Source organism: Trichinella spiralis (assembly GCF_000181795.1).
Source record: "Trichinella spiralis strain ISS 195 chromosome Unknown Scfld1557, whole genome shotgun sequence".
NCBI lineage: Eukaryota > Metazoa > Nematoda > Enoplea > Trichinellida > Trichinellidae > Trichinella > Trichinella spiralis.
The window spans coordinates 1,851,722-1,879,037 of record NW_003528496.1 but is presented as its reverse complement, the minus strand read 5'-3'; the positions used below and the strand labels follow the sequence as shown (position 1 = coordinate 1,879,037).

Below are 27,316 nucleotides of genomic sequence, written 5' to 3'. Positions count from 1 at the left end.
ACTTCTCTCAGTTCTTAGGCAGACAGATGCTAACAGTTTCTCTATTCTCACAAAGAGAACAATGCCACTCCGTGCTCAAATGAAAGTGATGGCTACTTTTCAAACAGAGAATCATAACTGTTCTGAAACCGAGCATGGAACAATGTCTGCTTCGTGCTCACGCCTGCAATAAGTACGTTGAAAAGTGTTGAAAATACATTTCATCAAGCGAAGTAAAAAAGCGAATGTAAAAGAAAGAATCATATGTAAATATAACAAGCATTTACATTACATAATATTTGTAATGAAATGAAATAATGCTGAATGAGCATATTTCAAATTAACAAGAAAACTTTAAAAGATTTTAAATTTGTGGGCATAGCTTAAACTAAGCCAAAACTTTTAAAGTGTTTGTTACCAACAGAACTTTAAAATGAAAAATTTAGTAATAATAAAGCAGTTCAATTACATTTATGAAAGTAGATTCGGCCTGAACAGTTTGCGCAGCCGTAAACAACTTTTCTGTGTATGCTTATTGTTAGGATTGCAAAAATTTCCTATCCCTTCAAAAATGCTTCCTCATTCATTGAAACATTTGTTAAAAAGCAGCAAAACGACCGAATACCAAGAACAGTTCAATAAGCAATTTGAACAAATTTTCCATTTTGAAAGATGTTTAAAGCAACTTGTGAAAAGCATACGTCAATTCACTGATCTAAATCCAAGTTTCACAATGATGAGCAGCCTCATTGGAGGAAACAAAATAAGTGATGCGGAACTATTTTCTGACTGTTTATTAAGAATGAAGCAGAATTGTATAAATACATCAAATGAGAAGTTTCTTACTTGTGTAGCTTTGGCTGAAGTGAAAATTGGAGCTGCTAGAACGTTGTGCAATCAACAAATTCATTCACTTTCAATTGATCCACTCAATAAAATATTAGCAGAGAAAATAGAAGAAGTGAAAAAAGAAAAGACGAAATTAGATCGTGCTAGAGCAGAATATGATTCAGCATTGGAAAAATTAAAAGCGGCTAGTGAAAAAAATTTAGATCAATTGTACATCATTATGGAAGAGAAGAAAAACGCATTCGAAGCGCAAGCGCACATTATGGCACAATGGATGGATTCGATGCCAGATGTTGAACAGATGATCGCGAAAAGTATCCAACAGCTATGCTCATCCAACTATCAGTATCACAAATCTGTTATTCAAATTTTGAATGGCCTGTTAAAAGAGCATTGAATATTTTTAAAAATAATAATACATCATCACTTCACAACGAGTGGCATCAACTACTACATCTCTATTTGTTCACTATTCCTTCCTGAAACTAAAATTAATTTGTTTTATTCAGTAATTTTCAAGTGGCTGTTACTTCCTTCTACAGAACCTTTTCACTCTTATCAACACCATTTCTCCTTATTTTTTCAACAGTTTTACTAATATTTAATTATTATTTATACTGAAATTACGTTAAATTTGTTTCAACTATTTAAATTTAACAAAAAGTAAACATTTTGATGACGTTTAATAAACACTGAATTGTTATTTATTTACATTATGTTGGTTGCAAAAAATTTAAATTTGGAAAGTTTGAATCATAGAATAAATATCAACATTGTAAATCGTTTCATTAGTCTTTACTAATAGCATATTAAAAATCTTCTGCTTCATCTTTATTTGCATTACGTATTTCATAAATGAGATATGTAATCTCTGATTTCTCCTATGTAAATTTTACAAAACAAAAATAAGTACAATATTTTGTATATTTTGCTTCTTACTTTCAAAATAAACATTTTGTAGTATTTTCTTTATGAATTCAGATAACGGTGACGTACACATAAAATAATTATTTAATTAAACATCTGAACAAAGAACGTTCGATTCTATTATACTATAAAAGCACTGTTTTACAAAATCAAAATCATTCACTTCACGAAATCACAATTATACAATGTCAGTTTTAGCAGCTTTTATCTTCTTTTTCATGGCAGTTATGCCTAAAATCAATGCGGATTTGGTATGTTGGTGAAGTTATACAAATGTTAAATTATATTCATTTATTTCTATCTCATTCAAATCAGTTCATTCATTGTTAAATTAATTTATTCTTTATAATGATCAATTGTTTAGAGTCCATTGGAAGAAGCCCAAGGTTACATATACCAATCTGATTTGCAAAGCGGTAAAGGTCATTTCCGCAGAGTTCTCGATGTAAGCGATGTCGACACAAGTGACGGATTATCCTTAACGATAGACGCTCTTCCAACTACATGTCCTGTGTCATCAGAGGTATGTAAAATTTTATTTTAATGTAAAACCTTCAAAGCGTTGTTGTATTTCAGATGACTCAAGAACAAGTGTATTCAGATGAGTGCCCCGTCACTAAAGACGAATACGACCAAATAGAATGCCGTTTGGAGCTTAACCATTCTAAAACTGGCCAAATTGAATGTACATATTATGGATATTAAACTATAATGATACAATCATTTTATCGATGTTTTAAAATTGAAATTTGTTGTTTTGGAGAAGAACAGAAATAAAGACCAACACTATTTTGCGATTGAATTTTTATTGTAGATGAATTCAGATATATTTAATATGTAATACAGCAAAAATTTGATAATTTGATAATAATGATAACAATATGAAAAATATTTATGCTAGGAGTTTTTCAAGAAATGGTTTTTTCTAAAAATAACTTGTGCCGCTCAGGACCGATTAGAAGTGCAACACAAATTTATGCGCACCGTTCTTAGTTGCGTATTTGTTGAGATGTCGCGGAAAAAGATGAACTAAAATGATATTTTAATGGTAACCTGAAAAGCTATAAAATATATATGTTATATAATTATCATATAAAATGATTTTTTGAATATTTATAATGAATCATTGTTTTTCTCAGTCAGAAATAGTGACATATTTTAAGAACAGTTGTTCGTGAATTTCATTTATACATTCAACGAACTTTAAATATAAAATTTTTATTTACGCATTTTCCTTGATTAATCACTCTTCAGAAACAAGAATGATTCAAAATGATGACTGTGAGGAGTTGCAGTTTTCATGCAGTATGTCTAATTTAGTTTTCGGTTAAAATGTGAATTAAGTGAATGAAAAAATTATTGCGCGAGCTACAATGAACAACTATTGAATTAATAATTATTATGCTGACCATCTTATTTGAAAGATTATTTAAAATAGCCATACTAGTTACATAACTTTTAAGATTTTGCTGATTATTAGAAATATTTTGCAATTACCGAAGTACTGTGAAAGACTAAAAATTAAACAGGTCAACAAAGTGAAACTTTTTCTCTGGGGCTTACTCAATGACGAGTAACTTTTAATAATTTTGCGATACATATTTCAAAAATGCTAATGAATTTTCCCCATCACATACAATTCTTTTACACTGTGAACATGGGAATCCACGTATCATATAATACAGTACTCTGTATAGAACAACACACATAAAATGGCGTACATAGTTTTAATGTGTACAAAATAAATTGCTTCTACTTGATGTTGGCGTGCCTTTCATCACAGTATCTAGTCCTTTTGGTAGCAAACGACCACCGAGTTGACCTCTTCCTTTGATTCTGTTTTGTTTCTTTCTCGAGACACTAACAGTAGACTGTAATCATTGCAGCATTCTATCGACCCTGATATCTCTGCTCCATTTGTTTGTCTTGATGAAATTGTTCACCTTTTTCTTCACTGACATCTCCAAGATTCTGTGGAAAAAAATCTAAATTTGAGTGCAGAAAGTGGAGCTTCAAATTCATGTTACATCCTAAATTTTCAAATTTCCCAAGCATAACATTCACAAATCATCTATATTCCGGGTCCTGCTTCTTTCCCAGAAATGCCGAAACAACATTCGTGAATGCAACCCATGCTTCTTCCTCAACTTGTGTCACTGTGCTTGCAAGCATCTTGTCTTTAATTAATTTCCGTATTTCAGGTACAACAAATATGCCTTTCTTTTATTCATATTTAGCACCTGACAGAAAAGGAAACTGGATGCAGAGGTACTGGAAGCAAGTTCCATTTTTATCCAAGGCTTTAACAAACTGCTTCATGATGCCCAGTTTTATGTGAAGTGGCGGTAGGAGCACTTTTTATGGATCAATTAAACTTTTATGGCAAATATTTTGCCTCTGGTGTAATGTTTGCTCGCATTGGCCAGTCTTTCTTCTTCCAGTGTTCATCACGTGCTCGGCTATCCCATTACACAAACAGCATGGGAATTTAATGTTGATAGACTGTTGTCCCAGAAGAACGCACAGAACTTTAAAGTCACCACACGTCTGCCACAGGTGTTCTTAATACTTGATTTTCTGCAGAATTATTTCCAGATTTAAATAACGTCTCCTTTAGGGCAACAGAATGAAGTACTGGAACAGAAACATAAGTGTTCCCATTGGATGGACATCTTGGACGTGGTACGTCTCGACGCCAAGTTGCTTCAACACGCGGAGTGGTCCAGACCAACGCTTATCCAACTTGCCCCATTGTGGGAATTTCAGCCATACCAATTGGTCGGTTTCGAACCGGTTGGCCGTCGCTTTCCGGTCGGCGATTTCCTTATTGTGCTGCTGCTCGTGGTGGGACTGATCGAATGCCGTGCTGTGCACTTTTTGTAGATTTTCCCGCAGCTGGACGATGTAGTCTTCGGCGTTGCGTGCCGTTCCCGACGGCACGTCTAACGTTGCATCCAGCGGTAGGCAAATTTGCTTACCAAACAGCATACAAAATGGAGATTGTCCGGTCGTCTCATGTACAGCGCTGTTGTAGGCCATTGTCGCCATAGGCAACAGCTGGTCCCATACATCAGCTCGTAGATGGCAACAGACTCGTGGCAAAGTTTGGCCAGCGTATTCAACAGCGTTCGATTGATGCGTTCCACGAGCCCATTGGCCTGCGGGTGGTAGGGCGAGGATCACGACTTTTCTACGTCGAAGATCTTGCAAACCTCGCTGATCAGGACGGATTCAAAGCTCCTCCTTTGGTCGGAGTGCAGGCGAATGGGCGCGCCGAATCTCAAAAACTAGTTGCCAACCAATACGTCGGCAACTTTCGTGGCCGCTTGGGAACGCGTTGGATACGCCTCGGTCCATTTTGAGAAGTAATCGCAAACGACCAAAATGTAACGGTAACCTTTGGGTAACTGTCGCTTCCAAGGGGCCCAAAAAGTCCATGGCCAGTGTTTGGAACGCACAGGACATTTCTGGAGTCTGTAGGGGCGCCTTGGATTTCCGTGTCGATTCGCTTCGCGCGACACACGTGCGGCAGGCCTGACACCACGCGTCCACCGCCTTCCTCATGCGTGGTCAGAAATAGCGTCGCTGGAGTCTATCCAGCGTTCGCCTGGACGCAAAGTGGCCACCGAACGTGGTATTGTGCATGGCCGCGAGGACATCGCTCCTCACTTCCTTTGGAACGAGCAGCTGATCATCGACACGGTCGCTGCTGGCCTGCTACGTCGAAAAAGACCGTTCTCGCCCACCAGGAACACCCCTCTCCCGTCCCTCCACAGGGACCGGAGGTCAGGGTCCGAAGACGTCGGGCAGAGACGGGGCCACCGGCTTGAGGCGAGCCAACTCCGCAGCACCGACAGCGTGGGGTCGGTGGACTGTGCTCGCAGCCATGTTTAGATGTCAAAAATTGACAAGCACCTTGAGGGTGCCACTTTTTCCATGGTCGCAACAGGTAGCGTCGCGGCAGCAACGATGGAGATTCCACACTGTGGGCAACGTTGGCGCGACAATGCATCCGCGTTGCAGTGGGCTCTGCCGGGCTGACGGAGCACGTTGAAATCGTATTCGGCTAGCTGCTCGAGCCAGCGGGCAACCTGCCCCTCCGGCTCTTTGAAGTTGTGTAACCATCGCAGGCAGCTATAGTCAGTGCGGACATCAAACTGCTGACCGTAAAGATAAGGTCGGAACTCCTTGATTGACCACATGAGCGCTAGAAGTTCCTTACGTGTGACACAGTAGCGGCGCTCAAATTTAGTTAGTGTACGACTTGCGTAGGCTACAACTCGTTCATTCCTATGGGATAGCTGAGACAACACTGCGCCGATGCCTTCGGCGCTGGTATCGACGTCGACAATAAACGGCACGTTAAAATCAGGAAACGTCAATACAGGGGCCGTACAAAGCATATGTCTCAATTGGTCAAAAGCGGTCTGACAATCAGCCGTCTATTTCCAATGGGAGCCTTTTCGGAGGAGCGCATTCAACGGGACAGAAACATTAAAAAAATTTTGATGAAACGGCGATAATACAACGCAAGACTGAGGAATTGACGAACTTCTGACGGGCAACAAGGTGTCGGCCATTCCTTCACCGCGCGGATCTTTTCTTCGTCCGTGGAAATACCGTTCTCTGATAGAATGTGACCAAGGAAACGTACGGTCTTCCGCATGAGGTGGCATTTTTGAGGTTTTAGCTTCAGACTGGTCTCCGCTTTACGCTGCAACACGCGCTCCAAATGGTCGGTATGCTCCTGTGCTGAGCGGCCAAAGACGATAATGTCGTCTAGGTATGCAAGGCAGGACGACCACGTAAGTCCGCGAAGTGCTACATCCATGAGCCGCTGGAATGTGGTCGGCGCGTTGCATAGGTCAAAAGGCATGCCACGAAACTGGTACAGTCCAAACGGTTTGCTAAAGGCCGTCTTCAGACGGTCGTCTTCGTCAACTGGGATTTGCCAATAGCCACTTGAAAAGTCGATTGTAATGAACTAACGAGCGCCGGAGAGTTCTTCCAATGTATCATCGATACGCGGCAAGGGGTGGGCGTCTTTGACGGCCACGTCGTTGAGACGACAGAAATCAACACAGAACCTCAGAGAGCCATCCTTCTTGCGCACCATGACGATTAGCGCTGACCAAGGACTGTTCGCCGGTTCGATGATGTTCCGGCTGAACATATCGGTGACCATTCGTTGCACGCCGTGCCGTTGGGATGGCGGCAGTCGTCGCAGTGGTACTTTCACGGGGGCCGCATTCCGCGTGTCGATGCGGTGGGAGGCAAGCTCGGTATGGCCGAGATCTTCGTCGGATGTTGCGATACAACGACGGTATTTCCAAAGGACGGATCGCATTGCGTTCCGGCTGTGTGCGTCCAATTCTTCTACTGATGGCAGCATCTCGTCGATAATGCGGCGGTAGTTGTGGTCGGTCGCGCCGGACGAAGGAACGACTTGGTTCACGTACCGTACGCTATGGGCTTCGGGCAATGGCGTTACACGTGGCCTCGGCCGCCGCAGTTGTAGCAACGTGATTCGCGTGGCCGGGCAGCAGTAGGTCGACGGTAGGCACGTCTGTGCTGCTGGTGTGGCGGCATAATGGGGCCGCGAATTTCCTCCGTTAGGACGCGGCGTAGGGCTTCGATCAGACGGTCAATGTCAGATAACGTATCGGCTCCAACGACACTGACTGCACAGCGTGAGTCGGCCATCTCCTCATCCAGCGTGGGCGTGGGCTGGACGTGTTCGTTTCCCACCGTAGCTTGTACAACTGCTGCGTGGGCGGCGTCGGTGAGGAAAAGTTGATTTGCAAGATCGGCCTTTCGAGCAATGGACAAAAACTGTTGTCAAGGCTCGTTTCGACTGGAGTACAATTGTCGTTTCAGTTCGACGTTGCATAGGCCCAGGAAGAATTGGTCTCTCACGAGCGTATCATCACAGTTGGCTTTACGTCCAAGCAGCATTACCGCGTCGGCATATGCAATCAGTGGTTCCCCGTGTTGTGTATTGAATTAATATAATCCAAAATTATTGCGAATGTAGCTTGATCATCTTCTATTTCATATACAGTAGTACATAGACAACGTAGTTAGTTAGTTACGAATATACATAGCGTGTGTGTGAGTTCAAGTTAGTGTGTCCAATAAACAATTACCGCTTTCTACCGAGTTTTGATCATGGCAGAAACACAACACGTTCTGGCGACGAGGATGGGATCGCTCAGACTGGGCCACATCGAAGAATTCGATACATCAAATCCTAAGGAATGGAATTCCTACGCGTCTCGTTTGATGTTCTATTTCGAAGCTAATAAGGTCTCAGCCGACGCTGATAAACGTGCAGTCCTGCTTAGCTCTTGTGGTTCAGCGCTTTTTAAGCTTGTGGAATCCCTGTTATCTCCTGCCAAGCCGGTAGAAAGATCGTTCGATGAAATTATAAGTGTCTTGAACGACCATTTTGCGCCTCAGCCTTCTGAAATTGTTAATCGACACATTTTTTATCAGCGTAAGCAACCGCAAGGTGAAACGGTTGCTGAATTCATCGCAGATTTGCGCTGATTGGCTCAAGGTTGTAACTTCGTCGATCTCGAAACGATGTTGCGCGATCGTTTGGTATGTGGCCTGAGAGATGAAGCTGTGCAACTGCGATTATTTGCGAAGAAAGTTTTGACATTCCAAATGGCTCAGGAAGAAGCCCTGTCCGCCGAAGCTACATGTAAGCATGCTTGTGAAATTCACGCTGTCAACGTCGATTTATCAGCACCGAATATTCATCACATGTCAAGCAAACGTCAAACTTATATGTGTGTGCCAGTTGTGGAGGACAGCACAATCGAGCGTTTTGTCGCTTCAAGAATGCTGTTTGCCGGTGTCGTCAAAAAGCTGGTCACATTGAACGCGTGTGTAGATCTAAACAAAGGCGCTCCAAGCCTCAGGCTAAAACAAATGCTATCTCAGTAGCTGACACGCATCAATCTTATTTGCTTAATCGTATTACTTGTCGATCTACACCATCCCTTCGCTCACTCAAGCTAAGCATTTTCCTTAGCACTGAAGGTAAACGTTGCTAGTTAGAAGTTGATTCAGGATCTGACGTGACAATCATTTCTGAGCAAACTTTCGAAGAGTTACGCAACAACAACAAAAAGCTAAAATTAGCTCCTACGACGCTCTCTCACGTCTCATTCCTTGGTAAGCAAGTTAAATTGATGGGAAGTTGTTTTGTCAATGTTGATTATTTAATCATCCACACACGGCTTAGAATTTTTGTTGAAAAAGGGAACTGCCCTAATTTGCTGGGTTTAGAATGGCTTAAACCGTTAGGCATCAGAATCGAAGGTATAAATCATATAAATAGTAGTCCAGTTGAATCGGTACTACGGAAATATCAGGCAGTTGTCACTCCTGACTTGGGTTGCTATGCAGGCGAACCTGTATCGTTGGATCTCGATCCATCAGTTCCTCCTGTTCGCATGAAAGCTCGCAAGGTTCCGTTGGCTCTTAAAGAAAAGATCGATATGGAACTAGATAAGCTGGTTAAACAGAAGGTGCTTGAACCAGTTAGTCATCCGGTATGGGCTACCCCAATCGTCACGCCCATGAAACCAGATGGTTCCGTGCGTATTTGTGGTGATTACAAATGTACCATCAATAAGGCACTTCTGAAGCACGCTTATCCCGTTCCTGCAGTAAACCACCTCCTTGCATCTCTTGCTGGTGGAAAAGCTTTTGCTAAATTGGATTAAGCTCAAGCTTATCAACAGTTAGTTGTTGATAAAAAAACTGCAGATGCACAAACAATAATCACACATCGAGGTGCATTCAGAGTGAAACGACTACAGTTTGGTGTAAGTGCAGCACCTGGCATATTTCAAGGAGTAACAGATCAACTCACAAAAGGTATCCCGGGAGTATTACCTTACTCCGATGATATGTTTATTGCAGCAAAAGATGAAAGCATGCTAGCAAAACGGCTTGCACGTTATTGAAACGTTTTTATGACGCAGGTCTCCGTTTGAATGCAGAAAAATGCAAATTCTGTTTGCGACGCATCCAATTTTTGGGTTTTGACATTGATGCCTCTGGAATTCACCCCTCGAAACAGAAAGTTGCAGCGATCCATAACACCCCGCAGCCAAAAAATAAGAAAGAATTGCAAACTTTCTTAGGATTGCTTAACTTTTATCATTCCTTCCTGCGAAACAAAGCAACCGTAGCCGAACCCTTACATCGGTTACTTGATAAAGAAACTAAATGGAAATGGACAAACAAACATAAAAAAGCTTTCAACCAAACCAAGCAACTGTTATCATTATATTGTGTATTAACCAATTGCGATGTAAAAAACCGTTAGTACTCATCTGTGATGCATCCCCTGTTGGAACAGGAGCCGTTCTGTGCCATCAAATGCCGAATGGTAAAGAAGCTCCAATCGCTTTTTATTCGCGTCGTCTACTGAACGAAACTACGCACAAATTGACAAGGAAGCCCTTGCAATTATAGCGTCAGTAAGAAAATTTCATGATTATGTGTACGGTCGTTCCTTCTGAATCATTGCAGATCACAAGCCGTTGTTGGAAATATTTGCTCCCAATAAAGAAACTCCATACATTCTCTCACTCCGAATGTTACGTTGGACTGTCATGTTAGGCGCTTATGTTTATGACATTTGCTACAGACCAAGAAAGCTTATCGCTAATGCTGATATCTTAAGCCGCCTACCAACTAAAATCCCAGACGTTGAAATCCCACCACCTCTGGAAGTACTCATGTTGGAATCAGATGACACTGTGATCATGAAAGACAATGATATCGCACGAATGTCTTTGAAAGATCCGGTGATATCACGAGTTTTAAATTGGGCGTGGAAAGGATGGCCAGCCAAATTGTCAGATAAAAAATTTAAACCATTTTTCATTAGACAACTGGAAATATCAGTACATAAGGGTTGCTTGCTTTGGGGAAATGGGGTTGCGATTCCAATTCAAGCGCGTTCAAGACTCCTTACAATGTTACACGATGGTCACCCGGGTATTGTTCGTATGAAAGCATTGGCAAGAAGCTACTTTTGGTGGCCTAAAATGGATGAGGAGATCGAAAAGACTGTGAACACATGTGACGTTTGTCAATCGTCAAGAGCTGCAATGCCAAAAGCTCCTGTTCACTCTTGGGAAACGCCAAATAACCCTTGGAGTCGTTTACATATCGACTTCGCAGGCCCCTTCCAAGAAAAGACATTCCTGATTGTAGTAGATGCCTTTTCAAAATGGTTAGAAGTAATTCCAATATCAGAAATGTCAACACGAACGGTTATAGAAGAATTACGTCAGTTGTTCGCAACGCATGGCTTGCCGAACACAATTATGTCTGACAACGCAGCACAGTTTGTTTCTGTTGAATTCCAGCAATTCTTGAAAAGAGGTGCAATCAGACATGCTAGAATTGCCCCGTTTCATCCGGCATCAAACGGACAAGCAGAGAGAATGGTCCGCACGACAAAAGAGGCTTTGCGAAAAATGGTTCACGGAAGCTGAAAACAGCGTCTAGCGAATTTCTTATTTTCACAACCCGTGTCACCCTGCGCCACAACCGGGAAAAGTCCGGCTGAACTGCTAATGAAGCGCCGATTGCGAACGGTTCTCAACCGCATCCACCCTGACATCGAAGAAGAAGCGATTGAAGGTAATAGAGACGTGACAAGGTCGGATAAACAAAAAATAAGAATATTCGCACCTGATGATCTTGTGTTTGCGAGAAACTACGCGCATGGACCTAAATGGTGTCCTGCCACCATTGTGGCTCCAACAGGACCCGTGTCCTATAAGGTAAGAACAACTGATGGTCAGCTATGGAAACGTCACCTGGATCAGCTGAGAAAACGACACAATTCCATAGTAGTGACAGAGGACACTGAAACCGATGTGAATAAAACGCAGTAATCAAACATTGCTGACAATCCTTCACAGTCAGAACAGGAAGATACAACAGTATCATTCGACTGTGTAGTTTCTAGCTAATGTGGACCAAACAATATGTGAGGAGTTAAACCGTTTGTTCTATATGGCAGACTTATATTCAAAATTTAATGAAATGCAGAAACGTCTGCAAAGTAAAGATTTTTCAATTATTCAAGCACGAACAGTCCTAATAGGCTTTTAAGCTAAAATAGGTCTATATAAATCTTTGTTGGCACGAAGAGATTTTAAGTACTTTTCAAATTTACAGAAACTGGAAGGAGCAGATGTTTCAGACCGTGACTTGGAGATATACATGAATCTTCTTGAAAAATTAAGGGAAGACTTTAAAGTACGTTTTGAGGATCTGAAGAACATTGATGGTACCAGACTGAATAATTACACCATTCAATATAGAAATAAAAAATTTCACAACTGAATTTTCAGTACAAAAAGAGCCCGTTGAGATCGGTGTGGATCTCGATGCTTAATTGCTTTTCAAACGTAAAAGCTTCGGTAAGTTTTGGAGTAATGTAAATATTACTACTAAATACCCCAAGCTAAGTGCAGCAGTTCAGACATTTTTACCAGCATTTCCAAGTTCATACCTGGTCGAAGCTGGTTTTAGCCATGCAAATGCGATTTCAACAAAGCAAAGGAACTGACCGAACTGGAAATGTGTTGTGAATTACGGCTAAAACTCACCAATTTCCAGCCAAATATCAGTGCCTTGCTGCTGCTCATCTAACACATCCTTCATATTAACGATGCAAAGCAGTTAAATAAAAAATATCATAATAGTTAAATAGAAAATTATCAAGTACCTTCAATCCACATGATTACGGCCATTGTAGAAGCAGATACACAAATTGAAGAAAGGATAATTGAACGTAAAGGTGAAATAAATTTGATAGAGAATGAGTAATTGTGATAAGGATAAATGATTCCTTATAGTAAAGAAATTTATTATTAATAATGTTTATTTGTTGAGCTTGGGGGTCGATGAGGAATCCATAGGGGGTTGATAAGGCGTCAAGGAAAACCATAGGAGATCGAAGGTACAAAACGTTTGCCTACCTCAACTCTAAACTGTCATTTTAAATTTAGCATTATTGCCATCATGTGGCAGTAACCAAAGGAAAATCAAGATCAAATGTGCATACTATAATGTGTTTTTGTTTTGTAAATTCAAGAAATGCTTTTTATTTACGTCAGCTGTTTCATCCTTAAATTTTTGAGTTTCTCTGGATTTAATTTTTGTTTTTATTTTTTGTGTTTCTTTTTGCGTTTGTTTGCATTTTGTTTTTAATAATGTATCTTGTAAAAGGAAGTCTAATGTAAGTTGTTGTTTTTGTGCACTTTCAAAATAAGGAAATGTTTTAAAGTATGGTTTAAATAATATTTTAATTTATTTTTGTTTTCGTATGGTATTTGTTTCTTTATTTGTATTTTAACGTGTTTTATGTTGTTTGTTTGTTTAGTGATATCAGTTTTTGCTTTTGCAACCACTCTTGAATGAACATCGGATCGAAATTTGAGACCGCGAAAACTGTTTAATTTGATCTGTGGTGAGTATCATGCTTTATTACGTATTTTCTAGTTTATGTGTGCAGTTTTTGTTTGTTTACTGTAAAGCAGAAATGAAATCTTCGATCCAAATATATTTATGGACTAGACCACAACTGTACTTAGTTTATTGGCTGTAATTTGGATTTGCATGCTTATTGTTACGTATATTTTGATAGGTTTCATTAAATGAACAATTTTGCTTGTTGCCTTGCAGCTAACGATATCAAAAATTGTAAAAAAAGTGCGTTTAAAACTGCTTCATTTGATGCATGCTTTTGAAAAAGATATGAAGTGTGACGCCGTTTATGGCAGAAGTGTATTGTTTTGTTGTTAATATATTTAACCATTACTTGTATTATGCGTGAAAAACGTGATTTTTCATTTATTGTTTGCAAATTAAAAGTAGTATCACATGATATGTTTTAATTTTTTAATTCCAGAGCATAAAAACTGGGAAACAATAAAGTTGATGAAATTTTGGGTCTTGTTTATTAATATAGACTGTGTACAAATATTGCAAGTCTAATTTTAATATATATGTTTATAGTTTTTTGTCTAGTTATTTATTTGTTTAATATTAATTTTTATGACATTAAATGTTGAAATGTTTTGATTATGTTGTTTTTATGGCATTCTGGCGCTAAACCTGACGTGATAAATTAGTGAACGTTTGAAATTTACAAAAAAGATATAGACACCTACATTATTAACTTCTGTGCGTAATTTGATTATCGCATTTTTATAAATATATACAGAAATTTATTGTTTGCATTGGTTACTAGTTATTTAATACTTTTAAGCTTAATTCAGGACCATGTTTTGGTATTCAGAATGTCCAGAGTTGCAAAGTACCGATTTGGTGTGCTATAAAAACTGCAGACTTCTTAGGAATGGTAATTTATTGAATGATGATCTCTGGATACAGAACGGTTTAGTTGTCGATCCACAGAAACATTTTTACAACGACAAAACTGAAGCAAAATATGTATTCGATTGTGAAAATCTTATTTTGTCACCAGGATTTATTGATATTCAAATTAATGGTATTGTGTTAAAACAAATCAACATGTATTTGTAATTTAAACATTTGTTTTCAGGTGGCTATGGAATCAATCTGAGTGGAAATTGCGAAGATATGGCTTTACAATTGAATCGGTTGGCTAAAGCATTACTAGCTAATGGGGTCACGGCCTTCTGCCCAACGCTAGTTAGCTGCGCACCGAGCTTCTATCAAAAAGTTGAATTTTTGTCTAAAACATCAGATACATCAGACAAGGCGTTGTAAATTTATAGGTTATTGAAGCATATCGAATGAATGTTTTCGAAATAAATGATGCAGCTGCTATTCTTGGTATTTCAGATTTTTTCAATCATAGCAGTTGTAGGAAACTGTATCTGAAAATCGAATTCTATTAGAGATATTTTTTATAGGACTTCACTTGGAAGGTCCTTTCATAAATAAAGAAAAGCGTGGTGCTCATTTATCTGAATATTTAATGGACGGCTTTCCTGAAGGAATTAAAAGTTTTGAAAATGTATTTGGTACTGATTTGCGTAATGTACGCATTGTTACTATCGCTCCAGAGTTACCAAATTCAATGGAAGTGATTAAATGGTTAACCAACTTAGGCATCAAAGTTTCCCTTGGTATATATGTATATTGTTAAAGATTATTTTGGGGGATATTTTCAATTTTAGGTCATTCTGAAGCTTCGTTGGCGTGCAGTTTAGAAGCAATACGTGCTGGTGCGACCGGCATAACGCATTTGTTTAACGCAATGAAAGCAGTTACGTTACTTGATGACTGCCAGGTGATTTCTTGTTCATTGACACTTTAAATTACAGTTTCATCATAGAGATCCAGGATTACTTGGTATTTTGGCATCAAATGAAAAAAATCGTGTATTTTATGGATTTATAGCTGATGGCGTGCATAGTGATCCAGTTGCTTTGAGAATTGCACATCAGGTCCATCCAACTGGTAAGATGATTTACTATTTATAAAACATAGTGTTTCAGCTTTTGCAATATCTTCAGGTCTTATGCTCATCACAGATGCTGTTTCGGCGATGGGTCTTCCTGACGGTGAACATCAGCTTGGAGATTCAAAACTAACAGTAAAAGGTCACAGAGCTGTAATTACTGGAACTCAAACTTTAGCTGGGAGGTAATCCAATCATTATTTGTTTTTGATTTACCACTTAAAACTGTTTATCATACAATTTAGTGTTATAAGTCTGGACAGTTGTGTACGCCGTATGAAACAATTTACATGTTGCGAAGCACATACTGCTTTGAACTGTGCTACACTGCATCCTTCACAGTTTTTAGGCATATCTGATCAAATGGGTTCTCTTGTGTACAATTCCATTGCTGATTTTATTTTACTTGATGATGATTTGAAAATCAAAGCAACATACATAAAAGGAAAAAAAGTATGGCAAAGCGTATAAAAATTTAGAAAGAAGAGGTAATTAAGGAAGAAAGAATCTGCCTTTTAATTTTACAATGATCATTTTTATCTTCCTAAAATGAAGTATAGAATCTAAAATATTTTTGGTTGATTGTATTCATCAAATAAATTATGAAGTCACTAATATTATTCAAATTAATTCAATTTCATTGTAATTAAAAGAGTACATTTGAAAATAATTGAACTTAAAGTGAAGAATATTCACATACAATACAGTATTCTCAAAATGAACAATTCAAATTCAATAATGTTTTACTACGTTTTCACTGCTCAGAGTCTTCTTTAGCATCCTCAACAATTTTCAACTCCTTTCTAAAAATGTAATTTATAATTTGAAAAAAAGCATACAGTTACAGTACTTCAGCGAAGCGTGAAAATCATCTTCCTCCAACCGGGCTTCCCATAAACCATCCCATAATTCTTCTAAATCTAACTGCTCATTTTTCTCATTATCACATTCGGTTTCCCATTCTGAAATTAACTTAAAGATGTTTTAAAATAAACTTTTAACAATACTGAAGACCAAAAACTTTTAAACCGTCATCAAGTATTTCTTCAAAGTCTTCTTCATTGTCTGTAGGAATATCCTCATCTTTATAAAGTTCTTGAACATAAAGAGGAGGTGTAGTTAGTTGCTCCCAATGGGCTGGGAAAGTGGCAGGGTCTGTCATGTTATTTTTTATTCTCATCTCTATTTCTTCACTTGTAGAATTACTGTCAACAGGTTTATCCTCTCCTTTGTTAGAATCTTCAGCAGACATCTACAAATAAAAACACAAAGATTTACGCTCAAAACGCATATAAAGCCAAAATAAAGTGAAAAATTATTATACAGACATTCCAGCAACAACTCAAAACTAAATTAAAACTTTTGTTACAAAATGAACTACAGTAGTATTTGACAATCAAGTTCAAACAAAAAACAAGCAAGTTGCACTCATTGCAAGTCTGAAGGAAAATTAACAAAATAATTTATCTGTCATTTTAGATCAGAAAATTTTGCATGACTTTTACTCGTTAATTTTAAAAATTCTGCAGGTAACTCAAATATCAAGGGATAAAAGATTTCTGGTTGACCTCTGAACCCAATGATGGGAACTGAGTCAATCAGACAGCGTTTTGTCTCAGCTTAAAAAGTCAAACTGTTGCTCTGGCAACAAATGGGGCATCCTGTGTAGTATCCCCCCCTTCTAAGAGTCATGAAAGCACAAGTGAGGTAACTGTCATGAAAAAGTCAAGGATGTGGACATATATGGAGATGAAACGACTGATCTGACAGAATTGCCTTGTGTAATAGCTTCTTGCGTTTATTATTTCAGTATTTATTTGTGTCCTCATTTTTTATTGATGTATGCATGCCTGAATCAAAATGGTTCCATCTATGAGTTTAGCGATTCAAGCGATTGCTTTCAATGTGTTTTAATACCTGAGTCTACCACTACTTGAACGTTAGCAGTCAAGCACGGTTGTTTACAAACTACAGGTAAACGGCGCATTATCGTAATTTCAGGGTCTACTAATCCGAGCATCTGTCGCGCAGCTTACACGGACGATGCCAATCAAAGTAAAGTAACTGCGGTCAGCTGGTGGTCACGCAATCACAAAATGGTGCTGATGAAAGTATGTAGCTGGCGCGGCAGCCACTGTCAAATGTCACAATCAACCCTTTCACTCGACTGTCTACAATAGCCATAGCGTCGCAGATTTGTATAGAGGTACCCAGAAAGGACGATCAGATGAGTCGTGTTTTGGTGAGCATGTGCGTGCTCTCGACGATCATGTCTATGTATAAAATATGCTTGTATCTGTGTCGGATTAATTATCCATAGAAACTACAGCATAAGCAAAAGAAGCTGTAAAGCAGCTGCAATTTATGGAAAATAGAAATTTGAATATCCGGTCTTTTAATCTTCAGCATTTACTAGTAAATTCTAAATAAACAAAGCAGAAAAATATTAATGAAACAGATATGTTTATTAGCAGATTCTTTATTTGAACATGCAAATGTGTAATGTATTGCCGATATGGATACACGTCTGATTTATAGATTGCAGTGCATTGCTATAAATCATCTGCCTGACACAAAGCGCAGTTGCGCATACATACATGTATGTTAGGAAGCGAATAATAGATAAATGTAGTAGAGACTTGATTATGTCAGAACATGAATGCTTAATAACTTGTTTTGCTACAGAATGCATTAACATCGCCATAAACGGTTAAAGCAAAACTTTGTTAGAAAGCTTAGTTTTAGCTTTTCTAACGAACTTTTAACTTCTCCCATTTTTATAAAAGCTTGTTAAAAATGATTGTCGCAAAAACACAAAAATATACCACTAGTATCATCAATGAAATGAAAAATAATGTTTTTTATTTATATTTTTGAAGATTATTTCTTGAATATTTAACACTGCTTTAACATTGGCATGGAAAGATAAATGTAAATGCATTTATTTTGAATTATGTGTGCGTATATGCATAGATGCATTTGCATTGATAAACCTGCTTTACCTATGTACTTCAAATGAATTTTGAATTTTGCTCACTTAGTGAAATGGCATTACTGCTAATGTAGAAAAAGTGCCCACTTTTGAAAATAAATTGAAAATTTTTCTTATATATTAAGCATCACAAATAACTATGTAAAATGAATTAAAAAATTAAAAATATAAATTTTCAATGCCGCTACCTATCTTTATGTTCAACTTACAAAAAACGCAATAAGAATTGTATTTTAACATTATTATTCACAAAATCAGATGATTAGAAGTTGCAGATCTAAGACTTACTTTTGAAAAGATTACTGAAAATTATTTTTTGCTCTCGTTTATAAAAATTATTGACTGAAAGAATAAGAAAAGCATATTCTATGCATGTTAAAAGAAAAGTTGTTTATTGTAGAACCATGAATATGGTTCTTTTTGTTTGCATAAACAGATGTATGAAGAAAATTTTTTTCGTCTTTGAAATTTATCATCATTATTTGTTCAAAGTTACGACGTTTTATTTTATTCAATTTGAAAATATTGAATCGTACAATGATGTGTTTGTTTAAGATTAATGCGTATACGTGGTGTTGAAAAGAAGCATATCATAATATAAGTATCTGCATGATTATTAATTAAAATTTTCTATTTGAATTCACCAAAACGTAGTAGCAAAGTAGACAAGTAAATAATATAATAGTAACTTTGAAATAAATAAATTTTCAATAAATTTATTATCATGGTAGCAAATTATGATTAAAACTGTGATGAATGATTGTTGTCAAAATACCTTCTTTTATCTTTAAAAATAAATATACTTGAAAAATTATTTTTTTTGATACTTAATGCTTAAATTGAAAATATTTATTTAATTTCACTATTTGCTAATATAATACAAAAAAGTAAAACGTAATATGTATAAACAATCATGCACTAATATGCACATATAGGTAGGTATCAGTATATATACAATGTTTTAAAAGAACAGAATTATAAGTCTCTTGAATTGACAGCACAAAATGTCCGCTTCGAATCTAGTTATTATTTCATTTTTGATATGCACTATTGCGATTATTAATATTCATGGAGAGTTGGTAAGAAGCTGCATTTTCTTTGTCACTTATTGACCCACAAGATTTAAAAAAGTCAGTGATAATAAAGTTAATTTTGAATTCCCTGAGAATTTACGGTACCAAGTTTACAAGCATTTTAATACACAAAATGTATTCATTTTATTTCTGAAATAAATCACAGAATAAAAGGTTTGTTTGCTTAAAAAACACTTAATGAAATAATTCAATATTAATTATTTATCAACAATAAATGTGTTCTTAATAAATGGATTTCAAAAGTTGACGAAGTTTTAAAGAAATAAGATGGAAGTCATCATATTTGAATTTTGAAACATTGAAAAATGAAATTTTTCAAATATTATAATCATGTAGGATATTTTGCAATATGCAAAACAAACAATTTATGCATCAGATTTGAAAAAACCCGATCAAAATTTTCGAAAAGTTGTTTCTGTGGATAGTTCAACCGCTGCTGGCGAAGACATTGTCAGTATAACAATTCATGCCAAAGAAACAACTTGTGCAGTGTCACAACAAGTTTGCAAAATAGATTGTGTTAATTTAAATGTTTATCTAATAAATGCACACATTTTATAGATATCAATAGATAAAGTGTATTCAAAAGAATGCACAGTTTCTACGAGGAAATACGAAGATATTGAATGCTTCTTGACAGCAAATAGTGACAGAGTTGGCACTCTGAAATGTATTTATCAAACAAAACATTGAATGTGATTTTATTTATGCAGCATGATATGCGAATGCACGTAGAAATTTTTTAAACAAATAAACACGAATTGATTTTAAAGCTGTTATCACTTGAAATTTCACACATCAAAGTACATTATAAAAAATGCAAGATTAAATCAGTTGGCAAATAGATGATGAAATGAAATTTCATTGTAAAAATAAATTTAAATCATTTGCAGCGAATTATAAAGAAAACAACGAATGCAACAATTTTTCAATCCCATTTTCATGCACAATTCAGTTTTTGTTCAGCTCTATTTCCTTTTCTGTTGTCTTAAGTTCACTATTCCAGCTTCCACTAAATCATTCAACAGAAATAATGTTTTGCTCTTCTAATTGTACATCTATTTCCTGCGTTGCATTTGGACAAACTGATGGCTTGACAAAAGTAGGCAGCACATTATCTTTCGCTGAAAGCCAAGAAGGCCGAATTTTGCCATGCAAACGCCATTTTCCGTACAAATTACTCAAATGCTTTTCATATACAATATATTCCAACACATCTCGAGGTACAGTTTCATTTCCCATATACAGTCGACCGAATTGATCATAAATTGCCAACTTCTAAATTTTGAAACTGCTTTCTTTAAACATATACATATATATATATATATATATTATTTCTGAATTATCAGAGTTATTTGAAATAAAAGATATGTTAATAAATAAAAAAATTAATTAAACTAATAAAATTATTTTTACAAAGATACAATCAATTCAATTCAAGATTCACCTGTTTTGTATGCATCCGGACAGTAACTTGTGCAAAAATATTATCTTCTTGCATAACGCTTGATGTGCGCATCTGTACCACACGAGCTGGTTCAACAGATTCCACAAACTGCCATCGTAACGATTTCAAATTTAATTCCTCCCACATTTCCTAAATATGAATTTGAAAGTGGAAAATTTGTTAATTAAAAAATAAATTTTACTTTACTGGATAAGCATATTCTGTAACCAATTCGTGCAACCGATCGGAATCTCGATTCTGCAAAGCAGAATGCGCATCTAAATAAATTTTCAAAGCTTCGTCGATAAAAATAACTGGATCAAAATCTGCGTCGTAACTTCGAATTTTCTTTCCCGCACGACTATTGCGCCAAACATGCTTGGATGAATCAACCAGTCGACTGCCTTTCCCTTTGACAAGTAATGAAACTTTGTTTTCATTTTCGTCAGGAACAAACTCATCAAAAATTGTCCCTAAAATTTAAAATTTATATTACATACACACAACAATTCAGAAAAGCACGCAAAATACTTTAACAGCTACTTCGCTAACATACCACTGGAGGATATGTGAATGGGTCTTTCCCGCCAAGGTCGATGTGGCTGTATACCTAACTTTTTAAGTTCAATTCGCAAATCTTTTATGCTCATTTCTTCCCTTTCTCGAATTTTGTCGTAATCAGGCAAAGCAACCTGCATGTTTATACAATGTAAATACTGAAAAATTACTCTCTTCACTCTTACCTTCAAAAATTTTTCACCCCGAAGCTTTTTAAACTTCGGATTCCAATGACGATTTGCAAGTGCTGTTCCACTAGTGGCGATACAAATTAAACGAACTTCAAATGGATTAAGCAATCGCACGGATGCTTGAATACATGTAATCATCATTTTAACCAAATTAAACTAAAACAAACAGAAAATGATTCAACAATGTATAATTATGAAAAACTTAATCATTATACATCAAAAATATGTACTTCTTTGTCAGTTTTCAATTCAACTAGCACTAAGTACGTACCGTATATTTTTAGAAAATAAAGTTTACTACTAATACTGTAATGTAGGATGATTTTTGTTAAAAACATTTTTTTATTTTGATTCTTGATTTCTTTGTGTATTAAAATATAAAAAGCGTTTTGCTGATCAATTTTTGTTAATAACTGCATATCACAATATTTGCAACTTTAGTTGCACTAATGAAATGTGTAAGAACCGTAGGAGGGTTCTGTACGCTCGCGATGCTCAGGTACAATTTGCCGGACGTTCGATCGTCGGGCAAATGAGAGTGGACTGTATAATGTAGATTCTTCTTGGCCAACCAGATACTGGGTAGTCAAGAAGACGATCGCGTCGGGTAGGATGCAAGCAGATCGGAACACACAACGAATATACGTTCGTTTATTCGGCTATAGACAATCAGAGGAACGCACTCCGTCGACAGCAGCGAACAGAGAGTCAATATATAACAGGACGAACAATAGTACGTGAAATCGTTGATTACTCAAACTACAATGAGTTCGACTGGCTACGACCACTTCACGGATAATACTTCGCGATGCTCGCTCGTAGCCGGATATATATAGCTCGGGCCGACGGCCCCGGCGGGTGGCTCGCTCAGACCGCCAATGGGCGGCTCGCTCACAGCGGGTGAGCTGGCTATCTATGGCGCCGATCTAAATTACCATCGGCTTCCGATCAAGCTATTATGCTTTCGGCTCTTTGACCTCGCGATGGTCTTTTGGGCGTGCCCGTCCATCTGGCGGCTTCTTCAAGTACTTTGTTGACACGCAACTGACGCAATGTCGTAAACAGCCATTGTCTAGCACGCAACGGTCATCCATCAATGTCTGCACAGGGGGTCTATCTGACCCCGGACGGGGCCGGCCGATGCCGAGATAACGATCTGGCCGACGGTATGCGGGTATTGTCTTCGTCCTACCCGCGACTTCTGGCCACCAGCCCCAGGCCAGGTCACACCGACTAGGTCGGTGTTGTTCCGTTCGGAACATCCTCCCCCCGGATGGGAGAGTCAGTCTCCTATCACTTACCTCGCCCGATTTCTCGGGAGGGCATCTGCACATCCCGTCAACTTCCTCGCGGCCGGTGGACGGTTCCGCCACTGCTCCAGGCTTGCGGTGCACTCGCCAACTGTTCTCCTTACGATTCCACGTCGGGGTGTTCGTCGATGGCCCGGCTTCCTCGCTTCTCCGCTTCCAGCAAGGCGGTAGCGTGCCGTGGTGACACTTCGTCCTTCGATGACACCACCATGTGTCCATCAGCCGCTGAAGGCAGTACCAAACTTGCTCCCAACGTGGGTGTCCTCGTGTGAATAGGCTGGTCGTTGCGCATCGGCAACCCGGGCACCTGTGCCTTCTGCGCTTCGGCTGCCCGCAGCATGGATCCTCACGCCTCTTTCGCTCTGCTGGGATCCAAACGTGTTGCTCAGTTGCGGCTGGCGGATGATATGCCTCTGGGGGCAGCGTTCCCCAGTGCCTGTGACAGATCGGTGTTTCTGTCCACACGTGCCTCCCTCGCGGCACTGCTGAGTGACTCATGGATACCGGCGTCATCTCTTTTCCCACCAGCTGCTTCTGGGTTGCTTCAATCTGGTGCAGTTCCCTTTCAGCCAGCGCGGCGTCTCCGTGCCCGCCTTTCCCCGATTGACGCCTCACGAAGCGCTGACGGCACCCGCGGATTCGCAACGTCCCCGCCGCATTCCCCTCGATCGGTGAATGCCGGGGTCCCGCGGCGGCGTCGTTCATCGTCGCCGTCAATGTTGCCTGTCCTTGGGGGCTCTTCCCCCCTTGCGGCGACCGTGACGTCCGTCTAGAGTCGTTAGGACTACGCTGCCGGGCTTGTGGTGGCTCGGCTGACCATTCGGGACCCAGCCGACAGGGGTTTTTTGTTGCCCACTTCTTCCGAGCTTCATCACGGCTTCCTTTGGTCGCTGGGTTACCAACTTCTGTACCGGAGTGGGGCGTAGGAAGTGAAATCCGCCTCAGCGGACCCGTCTCAGGTGTCGGTTTTGCCCGCTCCTTCCCTGAATTCTGCCTCTCTGCAGCCACATGGTAGAGGGGTTCGCTGCGGCGCACCTTTGAGCCTCGCTCCACAATAGCGAGCTGGCGTCCGGTCCGTTTGACAGCGTTGGGGAGGCCTCGTTGACCTGAGCGTCGCGGGAGGCTGACCCGACACTTCTCTGCGCCAGAGGTCGAGGCATGCTCGCGCTCCTTCCGAGCCTCCTTGTTCTTTTCCGGAACGTCTTCTTCTGGGAGGATTTCCACTTCATCGAACTCCCCATTTTTCCGCAACAACATATTGGCGGAGTTCTCAGGATTCGTCGGGAAGGATTCTACTTCCGTGGTCCGTCCAGGGCTGGTTCTTCCACAGACTACCCAGCCGAGTAGCGTCTCCAGCGCTACTGGACCGCCGGTCGCTCTTCTTTGCATGCGGCCGGTGAAGAATTCATAATAGTAGTCGATGCCGATCAAGACATCGATCATTAGCGGCGTTCCCCGCCGCCGTCCCATCCCGGTTTTGGTCTCTGCCGGGGCTCCATCAGAGCGCTCACCCGGCACTGGTTGGACCTTGCCACAAACCTGAGGGATCGCAAGCGCCATCATCAGGGTGCTTGTCAATGGTCGGCCTGAGCTTTCAACTGCTCCAAGCCGAAATTCTACTCTCCTCCATCGGCGCACCGGCCCCACACGACCGCCCAGAGTCGTGAAACGACAACGCTCGTGGGGCCCCGTGAGCCCGAGGACCTTGGCAACGTCCTTTCGGATGAAGGAGACTTGAGACCCCGTGTCGAAGAGGCAATTCACCACCACTTGGTTTCCGTCCGGCCCGTAGGCGCGGGCACGGATGGTCTGGAGGCCTCCCCTCGGGGTGCTTCGAGTGGCCAGAAGGCTCTGGTGGGATTGGTCGGGCCCCGATGACCGGGGAGGTTCCCTCGTGGCCGGCGGATGCAGGAGCTGGTGATGTGGCTGGCGACATCCGTCCACTCCGCATGGGGGACCCGTTCGGCATTCTCTCGCCCGATGGCCGCTCTTTAGGCACTTGTAGCAAACGCCCTTTTCTCGGGACATGCTCATTCGGGCCGAGTATTCGGCGTCCAAAAATCGCTGGCAACCCGTTGCATCGTGGTCGCCCTCACAGAACGGGCAGACTCGTTGAACGGTGGCCACCAACGCTGCGGCAGATGATGTGACCCGGTCTTGCCTTTTTCTCTCGGCGCTATTTGAATCCTTCCGGGTCACTTCGCTCCTCTCTCCTTGGCTGGATGCTTCGGGGGTGAACTCGTCTGGCGGGGACAGCGAGTCCGCTTGCAGTTGGGCGAACTCCAGGAAGTTCTCCAAGTTGTCTTCGGACTCGGTCCCAGATCCGACCTTTAAGTCCCAGGCCCTTTGCAGCTTGCGGGGGAACTTCTCCTTCAGCCCAGGCATCAGGGCCTCGCTCCACGGAAGCTCGCCGGCGTGGGGGTCTTTACCCATCGCTGCAAGACACCTCAGCTGCTTGGTGATTTCGTCCACCAAGGTCTGGATGCCCCGTCTTGTCATCTCGCGGCACTCCGGGGCCTTCCACAAGGCCAGGAGGTGCGCGCGAGCCACAATCTTTGGCCGACCAAATCGCTTCTGTAGGATGCCCACCGCTTGCGGATAGTTGGCAGCTGTAATGGGGATGCCATCAATGGCACCCCGAGCTCGCCCGGTCGTATTCGACAACAGATAGGCGAACTTCGTGGCGTCGTCCAGCTCGGCATTCGCGTGGACGCTTGCCTCAAACTGCGCCCAAAACGTGGGGAACTCCAGTACTTCCCCATCGAACTGCGGGAGCGTGAGTTCCGGCAGATTCCCGATTCTGGCTGAGGCGGCAGTTTGTCGAAAGTTTCCGCTGTTGCCGCACGACGGTCCATTGTCCTGTTTCGGCCGCAACCGGCCTTGAGCTCGCGCCCTGGCTTCCAAAAAACGCCTCCGGCTCTTCGCCCAGTCTTCAATTGCGGCGTTTCGCTCTCCGGCCTCCAGGTCTTGCTCCGACTCCGCTTGAAGTGCGTCCGTCTCACGGAAGAGAGTCTCCGTCAACTCCAGCTGGCCACCCAGCAAGTTGTCATCGACCGCGTCGATATTGAGCTCTTCCAGTTCCGTCAGGAGACGGTCCAATCGGGCCTTGTTAGCGGCGAGCTTCCTGGACAATGCTTTTGCTGCTGCGGCCATTCCTCTCGGGTATTACGAATATCCGTTGGGCGATGCTTGTCGACTCCGGCTCGGAGGACCAAAATGTAAGAACCGTAGGAGGGTTCTGTACGCTCGCGATGCTCAGGTACAATTTGCCGGACGTTCGATCGTCGGGCAAATGAGAGTGGACTGTATAATGTAGATTCTTCTTGGCCAACCAGATACTGGGTAGTCAAGAAGACGATCGCGTCGGGTAGGATGCAAGCAGATCGGAACACACAACGAATATACGTTCGTTTATTCGGCTATAGACAATCAGAGGAACGCACTCCGTCGACAGCAGCGAACAGAGAGTCAATATATAACAGGACGAACAATAGTACGTGAAATCGTTGATTACTCAAACTACAATGAGTTCGACTGGCTACGACCACTTCACGGATAATACTTCGCGATGCTCGCTCGTAGCCGGATATATATAGCTCGGGCCGACGGCCCCGGCGGGTGGCTCGCTCAGACCGCCAATGGGCGGCTCGCTCACAGCGGGTGAGCTGGCTATCTATGGCGCCGATCTAAATTACCATCGGCTTCCGATCAAGCTATTATGCTTTCGGCTCTTTGACCTCGCGATGGTCTTTTGGGCGTGCCCGTCCATCTGGCGGCTTCTTCAAGTACTTTGTTGACACGCAACTGACGCAATGTCGTAAACAGCCATTGTCTAGCACGCAACGGTCATCCATCAATGTCTGCACAGGGGGTCTATCTGACCCCGGACGGGGCCGGCCGATGCCGAGATAACGATCTGGCCGACGGTATGCGGGTATTGTCTTCGTCCTACCCGCGACTTCTGGCCACCAGCCCCAGGCCAGGTCACACCGACTAGGTCGGTGTTGTTCCGTTCGGAACAAAATGCTTGGCAAAAAACGATTTTTTGGGATGGTCCAGTTCGGTCCCACTTTTCACCGCATTTTCTTATTGGTTTTTGACCGCGCGTCTATTTCCTCGAGCCGGCAGGACGGTTCCGCCACTGCTCCAGGCTTGCGGTGCACTCGCCAACTGTTCTCCTTACGATTCCACGTCGGGGTGTTCGTCGATGGCCCGGCTTCCTCGCTTCTCGCTTCCAGCAAGGCGGTAGCGTGCCGTGGTGACACTTCGTCCTTCGATGACACCCCCATGTGTCCATCAGCCGCTGAAGGCAGTACCAAACTTGCTCCCAACGTGGGTGTCCTCGTGTGAATAGGCTGGTCGTTGCGCATCGGCAACCCGGGCACCTGTGCCTTCTGCGCTTCGGCTGCCCGCAGCATGGATCCTCACGCCTCTTTCTCTCTGCTGGGATCCAAACGTGTTGCTCAGTTGCGGC

At 41.1% G+C, this 27,316-nt stretch overlaps 10 protein-coding genes across 10 annotated transcripts; 6 read left to right on the top strand and 4 right to left on the bottom strand.

Moving 5' to 3' along the window:
- The first annotated feature begins 550 nt into the window (after window positions 1-550).
- On the top strand, window positions 551-2,460 carry Tsp_05045 (conserved hypothetical protein). The gene is made up of 4 exons (XM_003369591.1): window positions 551-1,142; window positions 1,948-2,006; window positions 2,120-2,278; window positions 2,332-2,460. The coding sequence occupies exons 1-4, from the start codon at window positions 551-553 to the stop codon at window positions 2,458-2,460; spliced, it is 939 nt and encodes a 312-aa protein (XP_003369639.1).
- A 1,908-nt stretch (window positions 2,461-4,368) lies between these two features.
- Tsp_05044 (reverse transcriptase family protein) lies at window positions 4,369-7,147 on the bottom strand. The gene is made up of 4 exons (XM_003369590.1): window positions 6,745-7,147; window positions 6,410-6,696; window positions 5,685-6,182; window positions 4,369-4,971 (listed from the first exon to the last, which is right to left on the bottom strand). Exons 1-4 carry the CDS (start codon window positions 7,145-7,147, stop codon window positions 4,369-4,371), a joined length of 1,791 nt encoding a protein of 596 aa, XP_003369638.1.
- Window positions 7,148-7,242: 95 nt separating this feature from the next.
- Tsp_05043 (conserved hypothetical protein) lies at window positions 7,243-7,710 on the bottom strand. Its single transcript, XM_003369589.1, has 2 exons — window positions 7,672-7,710; window positions 7,243-7,587 (listed from the first exon to the last, which is right to left on the bottom strand). Exons 1-2 carry the CDS (start codon window positions 7,708-7,710, stop codon window positions 7,243-7,245), a joined length of 384 nt encoding a protein of 127 aa, XP_003369637.1.
- A 213-nt stretch (window positions 7,711-7,923) lies between these two features.
- Tsp_05042 (conserved hypothetical protein) lies at window positions 7,924-8,304 on the top strand. The gene has a single exon (XM_003369588.1). It carries the CDS (start codon window positions 7,924-7,926, stop codon window positions 8,302-8,304), a length of 381 nt encoding a protein of 126 aa, XP_003369636.1.
- A 36-nt stretch (window positions 8,305-8,340) lies between these two features.
- Tsp_05041 (putative integrase core domain protein) lies at window positions 8,341-12,447 on the top strand. The gene is made up of 9 exons (XM_003369587.1): window positions 8,341-8,549; window positions 8,654-8,802; window positions 8,833-9,462; window positions 9,535-9,726; window positions 10,306-11,264; window positions 11,367-11,570; window positions 11,971-12,051; window positions 12,147-12,215; window positions 12,415-12,447. The coding sequence occupies exons 1-9, from the start codon at window positions 8,341-8,343 to the stop codon at window positions 12,445-12,447; spliced, it is 2,526 nt and encodes an 841-aa protein (XP_003369635.1).
- Window positions 12,448-14,099: 1,652 nt separating this feature from the next.
- Tsp_05040 (putative N-acetylglucosamine-6-phosphate deacetylase) lies at window positions 14,100-15,721 on the top strand. The gene is made up of 9 exons (XM_003369586.1): window positions 14,100-14,116; window positions 14,148-14,311; window positions 14,366-14,475; window positions 14,562-14,619; window positions 14,700-14,915; window positions 14,967-15,079; window positions 15,114-15,249; window positions 15,306-15,435; window positions 15,496-15,721. Exons 1-9 carry the CDS (start codon window positions 14,100-14,102, stop codon window positions 15,719-15,721), a joined length of 1,170 nt encoding a protein of 389 aa, XP_003369634.1.
- A 283-nt stretch (window positions 15,722-16,004) lies between these two features.
- On the bottom strand, window positions 16,005-17,270 carry Tsp_05039 (conserved hypothetical protein). The gene is made up of 5 exons (XM_003369585.1): window positions 17,168-17,270; window positions 16,885-16,931; window positions 16,280-16,502; window positions 16,134-16,212; window positions 16,005-16,053 (listed from the first exon to the last, which is right to left on the bottom strand). Exons 1-5 carry the CDS (start codon window positions 17,268-17,270, stop codon window positions 16,005-16,007), a joined length of 501 nt encoding a protein of 166 aa, XP_003369633.1.
- Window positions 17,271-19,246: 1,976 nt separating this feature from the next.
- On the top strand, window positions 19,247-20,597 carry Tsp_05038 (putative pyroglutamyl-peptidase 1). The gene is made up of 4 exons (XM_003369584.1): window positions 19,247-19,321; window positions 19,673-19,837; window positions 19,898-20,006; window positions 20,230-20,597. Exons 1-4 carry the CDS (start codon window positions 19,247-19,249, stop codon window positions 20,595-20,597), a joined length of 717 nt encoding a protein of 238 aa, XP_003369632.1.
- Window positions 20,598-21,322: 725 nt separating this feature from the next.
- Tsp_05037 (zinc knuckle protein) lies at window positions 21,323-25,995 on the bottom strand. The gene is made up of 3 exons (XM_003369583.1): window positions 22,510-25,995; window positions 21,527-21,688; window positions 21,323-21,475 (listed from the first exon to the last, which is right to left on the bottom strand). The coding sequence occupies exons 1-3, from the start codon at window positions 25,993-25,995 to the stop codon at window positions 21,323-21,325; spliced, it is 3,801 nt and encodes a 1,266-aa protein (XP_003369631.1).
- An 897-nt stretch (window positions 25,996-26,892) lies between these two features.
- Window positions 26,893-27,192, top strand: Tsp_05036 (conserved hypothetical protein). The gene has a single exon (XM_003369582.1). It carries the CDS (start codon window positions 26,893-26,895, stop codon window positions 27,190-27,192), a length of 300 nt encoding a protein of 99 aa, XP_003369630.1.
- The last annotated feature ends 124 nt before the right edge of the window (window positions 27,193-27,316 follow it).

Coding starts and splice junctions, on each gene's coding strand:
- Tsp_05045 (XM_003369591.1), top strand. CDS start 551: ATGCTTCCTCATTCATTGAAACATTTGTTAAAAAGCAGCAAAACGACC. Junction 1,143..1,947: donor TGAACAGATGATCGCGAAAA/GTATCCAACAGC, acceptor ATACAATGTCAG/TTTTAGCAGCTTTTATCTTC. Junction 2,279..2,331: donor CATGTCCTGTGTCATCAGAG/GTATGTAAAATT, acceptor GTTGTATTTCAG/ATGACTCAAGAACAAGTGTA.
- Tsp_05044 (XM_003369590.1), bottom strand. CDS start 7,147: ATGCTGCCATCAGTAGAAGAATTGGACGCACACAGCCGGAACGCAATG. Junction 6,183..6,409: donor GCCACCTCATGCGGAAGACC/GTACGTTTCCTT, acceptor GCTGATTGTCAG/ACCGCTTTTGACCAATTGAG. Junction 4,972..5,684: donor CTGTTGCGACCATGGAAAAA/GTGGCACCCTCA, acceptor CGTCCTGATCAG/CGAGGTTTGCAAGATCTTCG.
- Tsp_05043 (XM_003369589.1), bottom strand. CDS start 7,710: ATGCTGCTTGGACGTAAAGCCAACTGTGATGATACGCTC. Junction 7,588..7,671: donor CCAACTGTGATGATACGCTC/GTGAGAGACCAA, acceptor CCTTGACAACAG/TTTTTGTCCATTGCTCGAAA.
- Tsp_05042 (XM_003369588.1), top strand. CDS start 7,924: ATGGCAGAAACACAACACGTTCTGGCGACGAGGATGGGATCGCTCAGA.
- Tsp_05041 (XM_003369587.1), top strand. CDS start 8,341: ATGTTGCGCGATCGTTTGGTATGTGGCCTGAGAGATGAAGCTGTGCAA. Junction 11,265..11,366: donor AAGAGGCTTTGCGAAAAATG/GTTCACGGAAGC, acceptor CTGCTAATGAAG/CGCCGATTGCGAACGGTTCT. Junction 12,052..12,146: donor AATTAAGGGAAGACTTTAAA/GTACGTTTTGAG, acceptor CTGAATTTTCAG/TACAAAAAGAGCCCGTTGAG.
- Tsp_05040 (XM_003369586.1), top strand. Junction 14,312..14,365: donor TATTGATATTCAAATTAATG/GTATTGTGTTAA, acceptor ATTTGTTTTCAG/GTGGCTATGGAATCAATCTG. Junction 15,250..15,305: donor ACATCAGGTCCATCCAACTG/GTAAGATGATTT, acceptor CAATATCTTCAG/GTCTTATGCTCATCACAGAT.
- Tsp_05039 (XM_003369585.1), bottom strand. CDS start 17,270: ATGCTCGGATTAGTAGACCCTGAAATTACGATAATGCGCCGTTTACCT. Junction 16,932..17,167: donor TCAAGTAGTGGTAGACTCAG/GTATTAAAACAC, acceptor CATGACTCTTAG/AAGGGGGGGATACTACACAG. Junction 16,503..16,884: donor CATTTGTTGCCAGAGCAACA/GTTTGACTTTTT, acceptor TTTTATTTGTAG/ATGTCTGCTGAAGATTCTAA.
- Tsp_05038 (XM_003369584.1), top strand. CDS start 19,247: ATGTCCGCTTCGAATCTAGTTATTATTTCATTTTTGATATGCACTATT. Junction 19,322..19,672: donor TTAATATTCATGGAGAGTTG/GTAAGAAGCTGC, acceptor ATAATCATGTAG/GATATTTTGCAATATGCAAA. Junction 20,007..20,229: donor CAGAGTTGGCACTCTGAAAT/GTATTTATCAAA, acceptor AATCATTTGCAG/CGAATTATAAAGAAAACAAC.
- Tsp_05037 (XM_003369583.1), bottom strand. CDS start 25,995: ATGGCCGCAGCAGCAAAAGCATTGTCCAGGAAGCTCGCCGCTAACAAG. Junction 21,689..22,509: donor GCCCAAAAGACCATCGCGAG/GTCAAAGAGCCG, acceptor TGTTTGTTTTAG/TTTAATTTGGTTAAAATGAT. Junction 21,476..21,526: donor GGGGTGAAAAATTTTTGAAG/GTAAGAGTGAAG, acceptor ATAAACATGCAG/GTTGCTTTGCCTGATTACGA.
- Tsp_05036 (XM_003369582.1), top strand. CDS start 26,893: ATGGTCCAGTTCGGTCCCACTTTTCACCGCATTTTCTTATTGGTTTTT.